The sequence below is a fragment of the Tachyglossus aculeatus genome, chromosome 27, assembly GCF_015852505.1.
Source record: "Tachyglossus aculeatus isolate mTacAcu1 chromosome 27, mTacAcu1.pri, whole genome shotgun sequence".
In the NCBI taxonomy this organism is placed as follows: Eukaryota; Metazoa; Chordata; class Mammalia; order Monotremata; family Tachyglossidae; genus Tachyglossus; species Tachyglossus aculeatus.
Genome location: NC_052092.1, coordinates 2,370,703 through 2,386,619, shown reverse-complemented (window position 1 = coordinate 2,386,619; position 15,917 = coordinate 2,370,703). Strand labels below are relative to the sequence as shown.

The 15,917-nt window shown below is 52.7% G+C and overlaps 1 protein-coding gene across 1 annotated transcript in view; it reads left to right on the top strand.

Moving 5' to 3' along the window:
* The window catches only part of CACNA1B (calcium voltage-gated channel subunit alpha1 B), a 203,806-nt gene that overhangs the window by 69,368 nt on the left and 118,521 nt on the right, over positions 1 to 15,917 (top strand). The window contains 3 exon segments of the mRNA XM_038767811.1: positions 3,105 to 3,196; positions 5,338 to 5,490; positions 12,109 to 12,305. Of these exon segments, the coding sequence (XP_038623739.1) occupies positions 3,105 to 3,196; positions 5,338 to 5,490; positions 12,109 to 12,305 (442 nt within the window).

Here is a 15,917-nt window from a genome sequence, read left to right as displayed (position 1 = left end):
CACTCACTAGCCACTCCATTTATTCATTCATTCATTCAATCGTATTTATTGCGCTAAGCGCTTGGGAAGTACAGATCGGCAACATCTGGAGACGGTCCCTACCCAACAACGGGCTCACAGTCTACAGACAACAAAACAGGTGTCAAGAAGCAGCGTGGCTCAGTAGAAAGAGCCCGGGCTTGGGAATCAGAGGACGTGGGTTCCAATCCTGCCTCCCCCACTTGTCTGTTGTGTGACCTTGGGCAAGTCACTTCACTTCTCTGTGCCCCAGTTACCTCATCTGGAAAATGGGGATTAAAAAGGTGTGAACCCCGAGTGGGACAACCTGATTACCCTGTATCTACCCCAGTGCTTAGAACAGTGCTTGGCACAGAGTAAGCACTTAACAAATACCATCATCATCAGAATAGAGTTATAGCTATATACATATTAGTAATAAAATAGAGTAAATATGTACGAATAGAATACATAGAGTAATAAATATGTACAAGTATGTACTTATGCCACGGATGGATTGATTTGCAGGGGCCAGCTCAGATTCCGTGATTGTCCGAGGGGGTGTCAGGGTGGGCGCATGGAGGTCCTCCCTCGTCCATCCACTTGTTGGCCGTCAGCGGGCCGACTGATTCATTCATCCATTCATTCATTCAATCGTATTTATTGAGCGCTTACTGTGTGCAGAGCACTGGACTTAAGCGCTTGGGAAGTCCAAGTTGGCAACATCTAGAGACGGTCCCTACCCAACAGTGGGCTCACAGTCTAGAAGGGGGAGACAGAGAACAAAACGAAACATATTCACAAAATAAAATAAATAGAATAAATATGTACAAATAAATAGAGTAATAAGTCCGTACAAACATATATACATATATCCAGGTGCTGTGGGGAGGGGAAGGAGGTAAGGCGGGGGGGATGGGGAGGGGGAGGAGGGGCAGAGGAAGGAGGGGGCTGAGTGTGGGAAGGCCTCCTGGAGGAGGTGAGCTCTCATAAGGGCCTTGAAGGGAGGAAGAGAGCTAGCTTGGCGACTGATCCTCGTGAGGCCCCGAAAGATGGCTATGAGGAGCCAGTCAGGGCCCAGTCCCGCCACCAAACTGGCAGGGCCTCACGCCCACTGCCCGGACAAAATGGACAAAGATTCTAATCTAGAGAAACATACACGCACTTGCTTTGTACTGACCACTTTATTGAGCACTGGGGTGGATACAAAGATGTCAGGCTGGACACGGTGCCTGTCCCACTTGGGCCTCACAGTCTAGGAGGGAGAACACATATTGAATTTCCATTTTAGTGGTAATAATAATAACAACAATAATGGTATTTGTTAATACCTTTCCAGGGATGGAAAGGCCCAAAATGGTGACCTTCTGGCCGGTTAGATTCTTTTTGTCACCAGGCCCTTCTTAAAATGCCTGTCTCTTTGTGCTGCCTTCACTCGAAAGGAGTAGTGACGCCTCTACTGTCACAAGTCAAAATCCACCCCGCTTCAGAATCGTTCCCGATGCCAGAGCAGCCTGGTCTAGTGAAAAGAGCGCGGGACGGAGAGAGAGGGGACCCGGGTTCTAATCCCGGCTCCTTCACTTTCAATCGTATTTATCGAGCGCTTACTGTGTGCAGAGCACTGGACTAAGCGCTCGGGAGAGTACGATACAACAGTAAACAGTCACATTCCCTGCCCACAACGAGCTGACAGTCTAGAAGTAAGCGTGTTGCCTGCTTGGGTGACCTTGGGAGAGTCACTCAACAATACTCACCAAGAGTACCAACAAGATGGGGTAAGTCCAATTTAGATTGGGAGACCTATGTGGGACCTATATGGGCTGTGCCCTGCTGATTACCTGGTGTCCACCCCAGTGCCTAACACAGAGTAAGAGCCTAAACACAACCATCATTATCACTAGCAAAAATTGACTGTGTCAGGCCCAGCTCAGACCTGAGACGGAGACTGTAAGCTCGCTGTGGGCGGGGAACGTGTCCGCTGATTCCGTTGTCATCCATTCATCCATTCATTCAATCATATTTATTGAGCTCTTGCTGTGTGCAGAGCATTGTACTAAGCGCTTGGGAAGTACAATACAGCAATAGAGACCAACTCTGCCCACACTGGCCTTACAGTCTGGAGGGGCGAAGGCAGACATCAAAGCACATAAACAGGCATCAATATAAATAAATAGAATTATAGATATATACAAATATATATATTGGGAAGCAGCATGGCTCAGTGGAAAGAGCCCGGGCTTTGCAGTCAGAGGTCATGGGTTCAAATTCCGGCTCCGCCACTTGTCAGCTGTGTGACTTTGGGCAAGTCACTTCACTTCTCTGGGCCTCAGTTCCCTCATCTGTAAAATGGGGATTAAGACTGTTAGCCCCCAGTGGGACAACCTCATCACCTTGTAACCTCCCCAGCGCTTAGAACAGTGCTTTGCACGTAGTAAGTGCTTAATAAATGCTATCGTCATTATTATTATTATTATTATTATTATATTTGCATAAGTGCCGTGGGGTTGGCAGGGGGAAGACCAAAGGGAGTGAGTTGAGGTGACGCGGAAAGTGGGGAGCTGAGGAAAAGGGGGCTTAGTCTGGGATTCTGTTTATTTTATTTTGTTAATATGTCTTGTTTTGTTGTCCGTCTCCCCCTCCTAGACCATGAGCCCGTTGTTGGGTAGTGACCGTCTCTATATGTTGCCAACTTGTACTTCCCAAGCGCTTAGTACAGTGCTCTGCACACAGTAAGTGCTCAATAAGTACGATTGAATGAATGAATGAAAGGCCTCTTGAGGGAGGTGAGACTTCAGAAGGGCTTTGAAGGAGGGGAAGAGCGATTGTTGGCAGATTGGAGGATGGAGGGCGTTCCAGTCCAGAGGTACTCTCCTAAGCACTTAGTACAGTGCTGTTTATGTAGTAAGCTCTCAGTAAAAGCCACTGATTGATGATCGATGGGAAAAGTGTGGGAAGGGATGCTTGAGACCTCATGAAAATGCTTCTCTTTCTCTCCCTCGTCCATCCCTCTCTCACTCCTCTCTCCCTCTCTCTTTCCCCCTCGCCATCTCTCCCTCTATCTCTGTCCCCAATCCCTCTTGCACCGCCCCCTCCTCCCCCAAACCCAGAATCCTAGCCACCGCCGGCACCGACTTTGATCTCCGGACCCTGAGAGCCGTCCGGGTCCTCCGGCCGCTGAAGCTCGTGTCGGGAATCCCAAGTAAGTGTCCTGGGAGGAGGGAACAGCCTCGCCCGGGCCTCCACGGCCTGAGGGATTTGGGGTCGGGGTGGGATGAGAGGCAGAAAGGGTCCAGGTAACGCACTCTTCAGTCAATCAATCAATCAGTGGTATTTATTGGGCACTCACTGTGTGCAGAGGACTGTTCTAAGCTCTTGGGAGAGGGCAGCGAAACAGGGGTGGTAGACACGTTCCCTGCCCACCAGTCTAGAAGGGAAGACGGACATTGAAATTAAGGTTGGCTATGGCCCTAAGTGGCGTGGGGCTGAGGGCGGGGGACGGGGGCATAAGGCGGCTTTCCTTTCCCCTTCAAGAACAGCCAATCGTTGGGTGAATCCACGTGGATTGATCCGATTGTTGTGGCCCACTCAGACCTGCACAAAACCAGTCCATCACGGGGATTTAGTGGAAAGAGCAAGGGCTTGGGAGTCAGAGGTCCTGGGTTCCGCTACTTGTCAGCTGGGTGACTCTAGGCAAGTCACTTCACTTCTCTGGGCCTCAGTTCCCTCATCTGTAAAATGGGGGTTAAGACGGTGAGCCCCACGTGGGACAACCTGATTACCTTCTGTCTACCCCAGCACTTAGAACAGTGCTTGGCACATAGTAAGCGCTTAACAAATACCATCACTATTTATCCATCACTACCACTCACTATTTATTGAGTGCTTACTATGTGCAGAGCACTGGACTATGTGCTCAGGAGAGTACAGTCCAATAGATGCACTCCCTGCCAACCCAGAGCTTGCAATCTGGAGGGAGTTTACGGTCTACAATTAACCAATGGCATCGACTAAGCACTTACTTTGTGCAGAGCACTGAACTAAGTGCTTGGGAGAGGACAATCCAACGAGTTGCTAGGCACGTTCTCTACCCACAAGGAGCTTCCAGTCTAGAGGGGGAGATTGGTCAGTCAGTGGACGTGACTGAGTGCTTAGTGTGTGCAGGGCACTGTACTAAGCGCTTAGTGTGCACAGGGCACTGTCTTAATAATAATAATGATAACATTTATCAAGCACTTACTATGTGCTATTCTAAGTGCTGAGGTGGTTACAAGGTGATGAGGTTGTCCCACGGGGGGCTCACAGTCTTATTCCTCATTTTACAGATGAGGGAACTGAGGCCCAGAGAAGTGAAGCGACTTGCCCAAAGTCACATAGCTGACAAGTGGCGGAGCCAGGATTTGAACCCATGACCTCTGACTCCAAAGCCCGGGCTCTTTCCACTGAACCACGCTGCTTCTCTAAGTCTTAAGTGCTTAGTGTGTACAGGGCACTGTCTTAAGCACTTAGCGCTTAGCTCTCTTGGGAGAGTACAAAAGAACAGAGTTCTCTGCCCACACTGAGTTTCCAGTCTAGAGGGAGCGTACAATCTACACTCAATCAATGGCATTTATTGAGCGGTTACTATGTGCAGAGCACTGGACTAAGCGCTCGGGAGAGCCCAGTCCAACTGAGTCGGGAGGCACGTTCCCTACCCACTAGGAGCTTACAGGCTAGATGGGGAGACAGACGTTCAAATAAATAAAACAGTTTGTCGTCTGCCGTTCTGGGAATCGTGCCCCGAGAGCAGGGTGAAGGGGGAGACTTCTAGAAACGGCTTCCGCCGCTGGCGTGGCCCCAGCCTGGCCTCAGGAGGACCGTTCGCCGTCGTCCAGGGCAGCCAGAGGGCAGTCGGGTATCTGTCCGTCGCCAGCCATGATGCTTGCTTCCCCCCAGGCACCCGCTGGTGACCCTGAAGGCTCGGATGGCCCTCCAGCCTGACACCGTACGCAGGCGACTCTGGTTCCTTCTGTTCCCCCGGCATCTAGCTCGGAGAGCTCCGTTTGTAGCCAAGGGCCCCTCTCAGTGCTCAGTGCCCGCCCGCCTCCCAGTCACGGGCCCTTTCAGCGCTCGACGCCCAGCTTCCGTTCCGGGGCCCTTGCAGTGCTCGGCATTCAGCGCCCAGTGCTCGGCCAAAGATCGGTTCAGTGCGCGGCTTTTGGCAAAAGGCATTGCCGGCACTCGGCGTTCAGGGCTTAAAACTGTAAAAAAGAGAGGGGGGAGAGACAGAGAGAGAAAGGGGGAGAGAGGAAGAGAGAGAAGGAGGAGAGGGAGACGACTAAGGGGGTGATGTTGTGTGCCCAGGCCTGCAGGTAGTGTTGAAGTCGATCATGAAAGCCATGGTGCCCCTGCTGCAGATCGGCCTCCTGCTCTTCTTCGCCATCGTAATGTTCGCCATCATCGGCCTGGAGTTCTACATGGGCAAGTTCCACAAAGCCTGCTTCCCCAACTCCACAGGTGAGGACTCGGCCGGCCCGCTCAGCCCCCCTGCCCCGTCGCTCCTTCGGGATCTCCCGCTCTGCTCGCTCCCAGAAGCCTCTCCGCCCGCCGACCCGGTCGCTGGAGCCGGGACGCGGGCAGGGCCGGGCTCCGGCCCAGCGGAGCCCGGACGCTGGACTGGGCCCGGGCGGCGGCTGGCCGGGGGAGAGGCGGGTGGCCGCAGCGGGGAAGCTGCAGAGAACGCGTTGAAGGGCCCCAGGGCTACACCCACCCATCGCCCCTCTGAAGGGTGGCTGTCCGAGGCCTTGGACCAGGAGTCCCCGCTGCCTGTTTGCCGCCCCTCGATTCGGGAAGCCACCGAACCCCGACAGCCCTCGACAGGCTTATCCTCATCAGCTAAACTCATCATAATAATGATAACAATGGTATTTGTTAAGCGCTTACCACGTGCCAGGCACTGTTCTAAGCACTGGGGTAGATGCGAGCTAAGCAGGTTGGACAAAATCCCTGCCCCACATAGGGCTCACAGTCTTAATCCCCATTTTGAACTTGAGGAAACTGAGGCCCGGAAAAGTGAAGTGTCTTGCCCAAGTGGTGGAGCTGGGATTAGAACCCAGGTCCTTCTGACTCACAGGCCCGGGCTCTTTCCAGATTATAAATGCCATCTTTATTCATATTAATGTCTGTCTTGCCCTCCAGACTGTAAGCCCCTTGAGAGCAGGGAAAGGGTCTGCTAATTCTGCTATATTAGACTCTCCCAAGTGCTCGGCACATAGTAAGCGCTCAATAAACACCATCGATTGATGGATGGATGGACAGCTTGTGCTCATCCCTCTCCCAAGCGCTTAGTACTGTGCTCTGCACACAATAGGCACTCAGTAAATACCACAGAGTCTACTGCGTGCAGATCACTGTACCAAGCGCTTGGGAGAGGGCAATAGCATCAGTAGACGCAATCCCTGCCCTCAAAGAGCTGACGGCCTGCGGTGTCCGCGTCTGGATTAATTCATATTCACCCCAGTGCTTAGAACAGTGGGGACGAAGTACCTGTCTTCCCTCCTACTTAGACCGTGAGCGCTACGCGGGACAGGGACTGTATCCGACCGAGTTCACTTATACCTTACCCCAGGGCTTAGAGAGTTGTTTGACACAGAGGAAGCACTCATCAAATAGCATTTAAAAAAAAAAAAAGAGTGGCGGTCCCGGTAAGAGAGTAAAATTCCAGCTCCCACCGCCCGCCGCTTGCCCCCAGCTCTCCAGAAATAGATTGGCGTGCCCCAGCTCCCATTAGACTGTCGCACACGTTCTCTCCATCTTCTGTCTTGTCACCGCAGAGCAATTACCAAGGTATTTGCGTGGCTATAATTAGCGGCTGGATCTGCCTGTTCCGGGCCCGCGGCTCTGGCCCAGTGCGAGGGTCCGCCCAAGGCAGGTTCCGGCAGGGTCCGGGGAGGAGTCCGGCCTCCCGGCTCGGCTTGGGATTCACCCCGGTGGAAGGGGCAGGGGGTAGGGGGCAAAAAGCAGGCCCCAGGTGTAGCGGGGGAGAGGCGGTGTCCGAGAAACCCCAAGAACTGAGGTAAAGACTGATTGTTGGGCTAGACTAGTTCTCAAAATCCCCCATTAGAAGGAAAGCTCCTCGAGGGGGGTCACTGCTACTTTATTTCTCTTAACGTCGGTCTCCCCCTCTAGACTGCCAACTCCTTGTGGATAGTGTCTACCAATTCTGTTGGATAGTCCTCTCCCGAGCTCTTAGTCCAGTGCTGTGTACACAGCAAGCGCTGAGGAGGAAAGAGGGATGATGGGGCAGCCAGCCGAGGGGGAAAGAGCCGGAGTCAATCAATCAATTGTATTTATTGAGCGCTTACTATGTGCAGAGCACTGTACTAAGCGCTTATCGAGTCAAAAGGGAAGGAGAGCCCTGGTCCCCCCCTTGTCTGAGAAGGGCGGTGGTCAGAGGCCCGGGGAGGGACTCTGAGGGCCAGTTTCCCAGGGGTTTGCCCCAACCCCTATCCAGCTGCCCCGCAGCAGAAGCCCCATGGGGGTCAAGTGGCCAGCAGGGTGGGGCGGGGGACGGTGGGGAGGGTCTGCGGGTGTTGGTCGATTGTTTTGTTTGAGTGAAAAAGTCACCCCTTAACAAAAAAAGAGCTGATCATCATCATCAATCGTATTTATTGAGCGCTTACTGTGTGCAGAGCACTGTACTAAGAGCTTGGGAAGTACAAATTGACAACATATAGAGACATCTCCCGGCCTCTCCACTGACGTAGCCAATCTTCCCCTGGACAATTGACAGCAACTTGAGAAGCGGCATGGCCTAGCGATGATGGTGATGATGGTATTTGTCAAGCGCTTACTGTGTGCCAGGCACTGTACTAAGCGCTGGCATGGATACAAGCACGTCCAGTTGGACACGGTCCCTGTCCCACGTGAGGCTCCCAGACTCAACCCCCCATTTCACTGATGAGGTAACTGAGGCCCAGAAGAGTGAAGTGACTTGCCCAAGGTCACACAGCAGACAAGTAGTGGAGGCGGGATTACCTTGGGAGTCAGAAGGACCTGGGTTCCAATCCCAGCTCCGCCACTTGTCTGCTCTAAGAACTTGGGCTAATCACTTCACTTCTCTGGGCCTCAGTTACCTCATCTGTAAAATGAGGATTAATAATAATGATGGTGTTTGTTAAGCGCTTACTGTGTGTCAAGCACTGTTCTAAGCGCTGAGGGAGATACAAGGTAATCAGGTTGTCCCATGCGGGGCTCACAATCTTTAATCCGCATTTTACAGATGAGGGAACTGAGGCCCAGAGAAGTGAAGTGACTCGCCCAAAGTCACGCAGCTGACAGGTGGTGGAGTCGGGATTAGAACCCACAACCTCTGACTCCTCAACCCATGCTCTATCCACTGAGCCACGCTGCTTCTCCAACAGTGAGCCCCACAGGGGACAACCTGATTACCTTGTATCTCCCCCAGCGCTTAGAACAGCACTTGGCACATAGTAAGCGCTTAACAAATACTATCATTATTATTATTATTACTGTTATTAAGAGGGAGGAGAAACTGATGTGGAATCCCCCATTTTACAAATGAAGAAACCAAGGCCCAGGAAAATTCAGTGACTTGCCCAGGTCTTCCAGCCGGACAGAAGCACCAGTGTAGAAAAGCCGGTCGCTCCCCAAAGCGAGTTTCATGCCCTAATAGCCTGCCGCTCTGGTGACTTTGCAGCAACTGGGGGGTGCCTCGGGGGTCCCCCCGGGACCCCAGAACTGACCTTTCCCCAGACGCCGAGCCCCGCTCTGTCCGGACGCCGGGGACCCGGCTCGGGCCTCCTCCCCGGTCTGTGGTTGGGGACCTCGGCCGGAGCGGAAACGCAGACCCAAAAAGCCTCTCAGCCTCAGGTCCCCGAGAGCTTCCCGGGCGGGAACCGTGGCGGGGTGGGTGGGATGGGGACACCTCACTCCTTCCCCTCAGATACCACCCGGAGGAGATAATCCGCCCCCATTCCCTCCGAAATGGAAAGCGAGTGGGAGAGTAGCGGCATTTCCGCTCTCCCGCCTTCCCCTTCTCTCTCTCTCACTCCCTCTCTCATCCCCTGCCCCCCGCTTCTTCCCATTAGCGGCTCTAATTCTCCGCTGGGAACACGTTGACTATCAGCTGTGGTTGCCCGGCGTGGGGGGAGGCCTAGGGGAGGGGTACCCTTGACCAGAAGATCAGACATCAGGAAGCCGTCGTGATGATGGTGGTATCTGTTAAGCGCTTACTACGTGCCAAGCACTGTTCTAAGGGCTGGGGGAGATACAAGGTCATCAGATTGGCCCACGTGGAGCTCACAGTCGTAATCCTCATTTTACAGATGAGGTCACTGAGCCACATTCACTCATTCATTCATTCAGTCAGTCGCATTTATCGAGCGCTTACTGGGTGCACAGCACTGTACTAAGCGCTTGGGAAGTTACAATTCAGCACAGAGAAGTGAAGCAGCTTGCCCAAGTTCAAGTGGCGGAGCCAGGATTAGACCCCACATCCTCTGACTCCCAAACCCGGGCTCTTCCCACTAAGCCACGCTGCTTCTGGGCGGGGAACGTGGCCACCAACTCCGTTGTCTTTTGGGCTCTCCCAAGCGCTTAGCACAGTGCTCTGCAATACAGCAAGCGCTCAGTAAATACCATCGACGGATCGATCGGCGGGTCGATCTTCCCCCGGAAGGCCTGGCGGGGGGAGAGCAGAGAGAGGAGGGACGTGTTTCACGCTGGCTCCGGAAACCGTCCCGCTTTCGTGCCCAGAGCCACGGTGACCCATTTGGGAGACGCGAAAGAGGCGGGTGTGAAGGAGAGAGAAGTTATGGAAGGCTGCGCCGGAAGCTGCCAGCCATCGGAGGGGCGGTGGGGGAGGGGGCGGCTTTTAGTTTTCCAGACGGGATCGTTATTCCCGCCGCCTCCTTCTTTAGTCCCTTCTGTTTACCGTTCTCTCTCCCCCGGAGGCTGCATTTCTCGGCCTTCCCGGCTGCTCCGAGGGAACCCGGTTCTCCACGCCGAGACCGGAACCTTGGCCGGTGGAGTTCGGGAGGCCGGTGGGCACGGAGATTAGGAGGCGCCCTAGCCCACAGGCGTCTGGGCACCTTGCCCGGGATTCCAGTAGCCAAATGATCGGTTTGAAGGGGCCTGTGGCTATTTCCAGTGTCCTTAGGCTCGGTGAGGGTCACTTGGAGGATTGTCCCTGAGGTGGAGCCCGGATTTCCTCAAAGGGCAGTTGTCCCTCTGCCTGGCTGGACAGTGCCCCTTCCTCACGGAGAATCTGGAGGAGGCCTGGTCGTCGGTCAGCAGCCCCCTCTACACTAGAAGCTCCTGGGCATAATAATAATAATAATAACTCTGGTATTTGCTAAGCGCTTAGTGCGTGCCAGGCGCCATACTAAGCGCTGCGGCGGATCCGAGCAAATCAGGTTGGACAGAGCAGCCCCGTTGGATTGTGCTCTCTGAACCGCTCTATCCGGTGATTGATGGGAAGGAAGGAAGGATTGAGGAAAGGGATACTGAAAGCTCGTAGATTAAGACCAGGAAGGGCCAGGTCCTTCCCCAAAAGTCAATCAATCAATCAGTCATATGTATTGAGCACTTAATCTGTGCAGAGCACTGTACTGAGCGCCTGGGGGAGTACAATTTAACAGAGTTGGTCGACACGGCCCCTTCCCACAAGCCGTCTAGAGGGGGAGGCAGACGATATAAAAAAATGATGGATACGGCTTTAATCGATCAATCAGTTAATCAAGTGCTTGAAAGTTGGTATATGAGACCCCCCAGCCCATAAGGAGCTTACCATCTCAGGAACAGACAGACTTCAAGATCAATCAGAGGTAGGGGAAATAGAAGAGTGTTATTGATTGGAAGCCATATGGCCTAGTGAGAAGCAGCTTGGCTCAGTGGAAAGAGCCCGGGCTTGGGAGTCAGAGGTCATGGGTTCTAATCCCAGCTCCACCACTTATCAGCTGTGTGACTTGGGGTGAATCAATAATAATAATAGCATTTATTAAGCGCTTACTATGTGCAAAGCACTGTTCTAAGTGCTGGGGAGGTTACAAGGTGATCAGGTTGTCCCACGGGGGGCTCACAGTCTTCATCCCCATTTTACAGACCCAGAGAAGTGAAGTGACTTGCCCAAAGTCACACAGCTGACAGTTGGCGGAGCCGAGATTTGAACCCATGACCTCTGACTCCAGAGCCCGTGCTCTTTTCCACTGAGCCATGCTGCTTCTCAGTGGAAGCAGCATGCTTCTTAACTTCTCTGTGCCTCAGTTACCTCATCTGTAAAATGGGGATAAAGTCTGTGAGTCCCACGTGGGACAACTTGATTACCTCGTATCTATCCCAGTGCTTAGAACAGTGCTTAACACATAGTAAGCACTTAACAAATACCATCATCATTATCGCTATTATTAGTGGATGGAGCATGGGCTTGGGAGTCAGAGGACTGGAGTTCTAATCACAGCTCTGCCACTTGTCTGCTAGGTGACCTTGGGCGAGTCACTTAACTTCTCTGGGCCTCGATTACCTCTTCTGTAAAATGGGGATTAAGACTGGGATTCCTATGTGGGACAGGGACAGTGTCCAACCCGATTACCTTGTATCTACCCCAGCAGTTAGTACAGTGCCTGGTACATACTGAACAGTTAACAAAGTACCATTTTTTTAAAAAGAGGATCTTACAGTCTACGGGGAAAGACAGATCATTTAGGGACTGGGGAAAGAGTGTTATTGATTGACTGCTATCAGTTAGTTATTAATGAGTTATCATTACTGATTGGCTATCGTTGACTTTATAGTATTTGTTAAGCGCTTACTATGTACCGGTCACTGTACTAAGCGCTGGGTAGATTCAAGGTAATCAGGTTGGACACAGTCCGTGTCCCACATGGGGCTCGCGGACTTCATCCCCATGTTACAGGTGAGGGAAGTGAAGTGACTTGCCCAAGGTCATCCAGCGGACAAGTAGCCGAGCTGGGATTAGAACCCAGCTCCTTCTGACTCCCAGGCCCCGGGCTGTATCCACTAGACCACGCTGCTTCTCATTGACCGATTGATCGCCCGTGGGCCGAGTGAAGCCCGCACTCAGGGCACTGGCCCGGTTCCCTTCTCTCTAAGCAGATCCGGAACCCGAACCGGTGGGAGACTTTCCCTGCGGATTGGAATCCCCGGCCAGAGTGTGCGAGGAAGGGACCACCTGCCGGACTTACTGGCCGGGGCCCAACTTCGGGATCACCAACTTCGACAACATCCTGTTCGCCATCCTCACCGTCTTCCAGTGCATCACCATGGAGGGCTGGACCGACATCCTGTACAACGTGAGTCCTCCCGCCCCGGGGGCGCTCCCCCCAGTCCCTACCGACCCCCGACCACTCAGCACACATCTCTCTCCTCCAAACTGGCACCCTTCCATCCATCCCTCTCCTCCAAACTGGCATCAATCCATCCACCGTTTGAGATCTTACTGTGGGCAGACCAGTGGACTGAGCGCTTGGGAGAGGACAACACAACAGAGTTGGTAGACATGTTCCCTGCCCACAAGGAGCTGACAGTCTACAGAGGGAGACAGGCATCAATCAGCTCATGGTATTTATTGAGTGCTTACTGTGTGCAGAGCACTGGACTAAGCGCTTGAGAGAGGTTGATACAACAGAGACGGTAGACACATTCCCTGCCCACAAGGGGCTTACAGTCTAGAGGGCAGATCTGAGATTTCCATCTGAGAAGGAGAAACTGAGGCCTCCTCTCATTCATTCATTCATTCATTCAGTCAATCTGTTTATTAAGCACTTACTGTATGCAGAACACTGTACTAAGCACTTGGGAAAGAACAATGCAACAATAAACAGTGACAGTCCCTGCTCAGAAGGAGCTCACAGTCTAGAGGTGGGAAGACAGACATCAATCCAAATAAATACAATGGCAGGTATGGATATAAATGCCTTGGGGCAGCCGTCCCCCACCTTCCCACCCTTCTTCTCCCACCCTCAAGTATGACTCAGTGGCCTGGGAATCAGAAAGACCTGGGTTCTAATCCCACGTGGCTCTGCCACTTGTCTGCTGGGTGACCTCAGGCAAGTCACTTCACTTCTCTGGGCCTCAGTTACCTCAGCTGTCAAAGGGGGATTAAGAGAGTGAGCCCCATGTGGGACTGGGACTGTGTCTGACCTGATGTGAGCCTGCTGTTGGGTAGGGACCGTCTCTATATGTTGCCAACTTGTACTTCCCAAGCGCTTAGCACAGTGCTCTGCACGCAATACACGCTCAGTAAATACGATTGAATGAATGAATGAATTAACTTGTATCTACCCTAGTGCTAGGGACATAGTACGCACTTAACAAGTACCAGAATTATTATTATTATTACTACCTGGAGGTGTCTGCACCCCAGCCCATTCCCAGACTCCCTTCGGCTCAGCTGGGGCCTCCTGCCCTCTCCCCGCACCTCCGAACAATCACACGAAGTCCAGCGGGCTTGTAGCAGTGATCGATTCATCCTCAGAACGCGGTATTAGGTCATCTTTTCCCAGCCCGATTTCTATCCGAAGTAAAGGAAGCAAAGCAGGGCCGGCCGTGCATCGATCTTCCAGCTTCTTTCCGTATCGATTTAAATATCCATTAACCTAGTTGGAAATGGATACATTGATCCAAGCGCCGGCCACCCAGATGTGTTCCCCAAAGCCGGAGAATCGAGCTCAGTCGCGGCCCGGCCAGGAGATATTTCCCTGGTGGAGCCGGGGGTGGGCGGTGGAAAGGGAAGAGGGAAAAGATTCTCGAGAGACGGGGAGCCCGTCTAGACTGGAAGCTCCTTTTGGGCAGGGAACGTGTCTACCAACTCGGCTCTATTGTTATATACGGGCGCAAGAGCACTGGACTAAGCACCCGGGAGAGAACATTAGAACAGAGTTGGTAGACACATCACCTCTCTTCTGGAAAATGAGGACTGAGAGTGTGAGCCCCATGTGGGATAGGGATTGTGTCCAACCTGATTAACTTGTATCTACTCCAGCGCTTAGAACAGTGTTTGACACGTAGTAAGCACCTAAGTACCATTATTATTAATTAAATGCCCACCGTCCGACAGGGAGGCCGGCGGGGACCTTCGTCCCCAGGAGGCCCGGGAGCCGAGCCGGACGGGCGGCCCTTTCCGAACTGCAGTTTCCCACCGCGGTCCGGGGCGGGAGGGGAGGAGCAGCTGACCCAGTCGGAGCGGACTCGGGAATCTTCTACCGGAAAATTCCTTTCCCGATCTGCGCCTGCCCCTTGCAGCCCTTACTCAAAAGTCGCTTCATCAGTGCCGGACCCGTTATTAATGACAGGGATTAACTTCACGACCATCCATCCCTGTCGTCCGCTGAGAATTTTCTCGGCCTCTCCCGTCTCGCCCTCCTTTCCCTCCCCTCTCCCTCCCCACCCCTAGGCAAGCCAGCCATCCAGTCATCCTAAACTAGGGACTCAAAAGCCAAGGCAACAGAGTTCGAAGGGACCCAGAGAGATCATCTTACCCATTCCCCTGTTTCCGAGAAGAACCGGTCCCTGGCTGGAACTTCCTTGTGGATCCTTCCCCTCTACGGAGACCCCCTCAAGACCTCCCCACCCTGAAGCTCTAGTTTTCCCCTGACTGGGTAACCGTCTAGTGAGGGTAGGGTGGTGAGACCCACTCCGTCTTGTGTCCTGCAGCCTGGACCCTCTTGCCCTTATGTTGCTCTTACTAACTGGTGGAGGGAACACAAGGCTGTTGCTTTCAGGCCTGGAAAGGAGCGTCCAGTGTTAACAATAATAATAATAATAAAGATAATAGTAATAACTGTGGTATCTGTTAAGCGCTTACTGTGTGCCAAGCGCTGTACTAAGTGCTGGTGTGGGTACAAGCAAATGCATGTTCTCCAGGATCACCCACCCCCTCCACCCTAGGGCGACCAGAAGGCCAGAGCTGAGAGCCCACTTCATCCAAGACCCCACTGCTCTGACCCCAAGTCAGGCTTCAGACCCTCTGTGTCCCTCTTCTAAACTTGGGGGTCCTCTCCTCTTCCAGCTCTGCCCTTCCCTTTTTTTTTCTTTTTCTAATGCTCTTTATTAAGCGCTTACTATGTGTCAAGCACCGTTCCAAGTGGTGGGATAGATCCAAGATAGTCGGGTCAGACGCGGTCCCCGTCCCACTCGTTCAGTCGTATTTATTGCGCACTTACTGTGCCGAGCATTCTTTCATTCCATCGTGTTTATTGATTGCTTACTGTGTGCAGAGCACTGTCCTAAGCGCTTGGGAGAGGATGATATAACAATAAACAGACACATGCCCTGCCCTCAGTGAGCTTAGAGTCTCGAGGGGGAGATGGGCATTGATAGCAATAAATGTGCTCACAAACTAAGTAAGGGGGAGTACAGGGATTGAATCCCCACTTTGCAGTTGAGGAACCAGGGGCCCAGAGAAGCGAAGTGCTTGCCCAAGGTCACACACAGCAGGCCAGGGGAGGAACCGGGGATTAGGATCTCTGGCTCCCAGGCCCAAGCTCTAGCCACTAGGCAGCACTGCCCATTGATACCATTTAAGTCCGCTCCAGGCAGTGCCCCTGTAACTTTCCCTCCACGCACGTGGAGATTGGCTGGACCGAGAGGAAAGGACATCGTAAGCAAAACGTGCCATTATTCATCCAAGAATAGAGATTGACTATTGGCTGCCGGAGCCAATTGATATTCTGAATAGGTAATGGAATGATAGCCCAGTGCCGAAATAATCCATTCCAAAGGCGTTTCTGGATAAGTACATAATGGTGAGATCAGAACGGGGGTCCAAGTGATTCATAGCTCATAGCGTGTTTTTCGAACTTAATTACACGTGTCTATTGAGACACAAATTCAGCAGATCTTTTGTCACTTTCTGGAGAAGGGTTTCTTTTCCAGATTGGGTTTCTTCTCGGAGCACGCCGAGG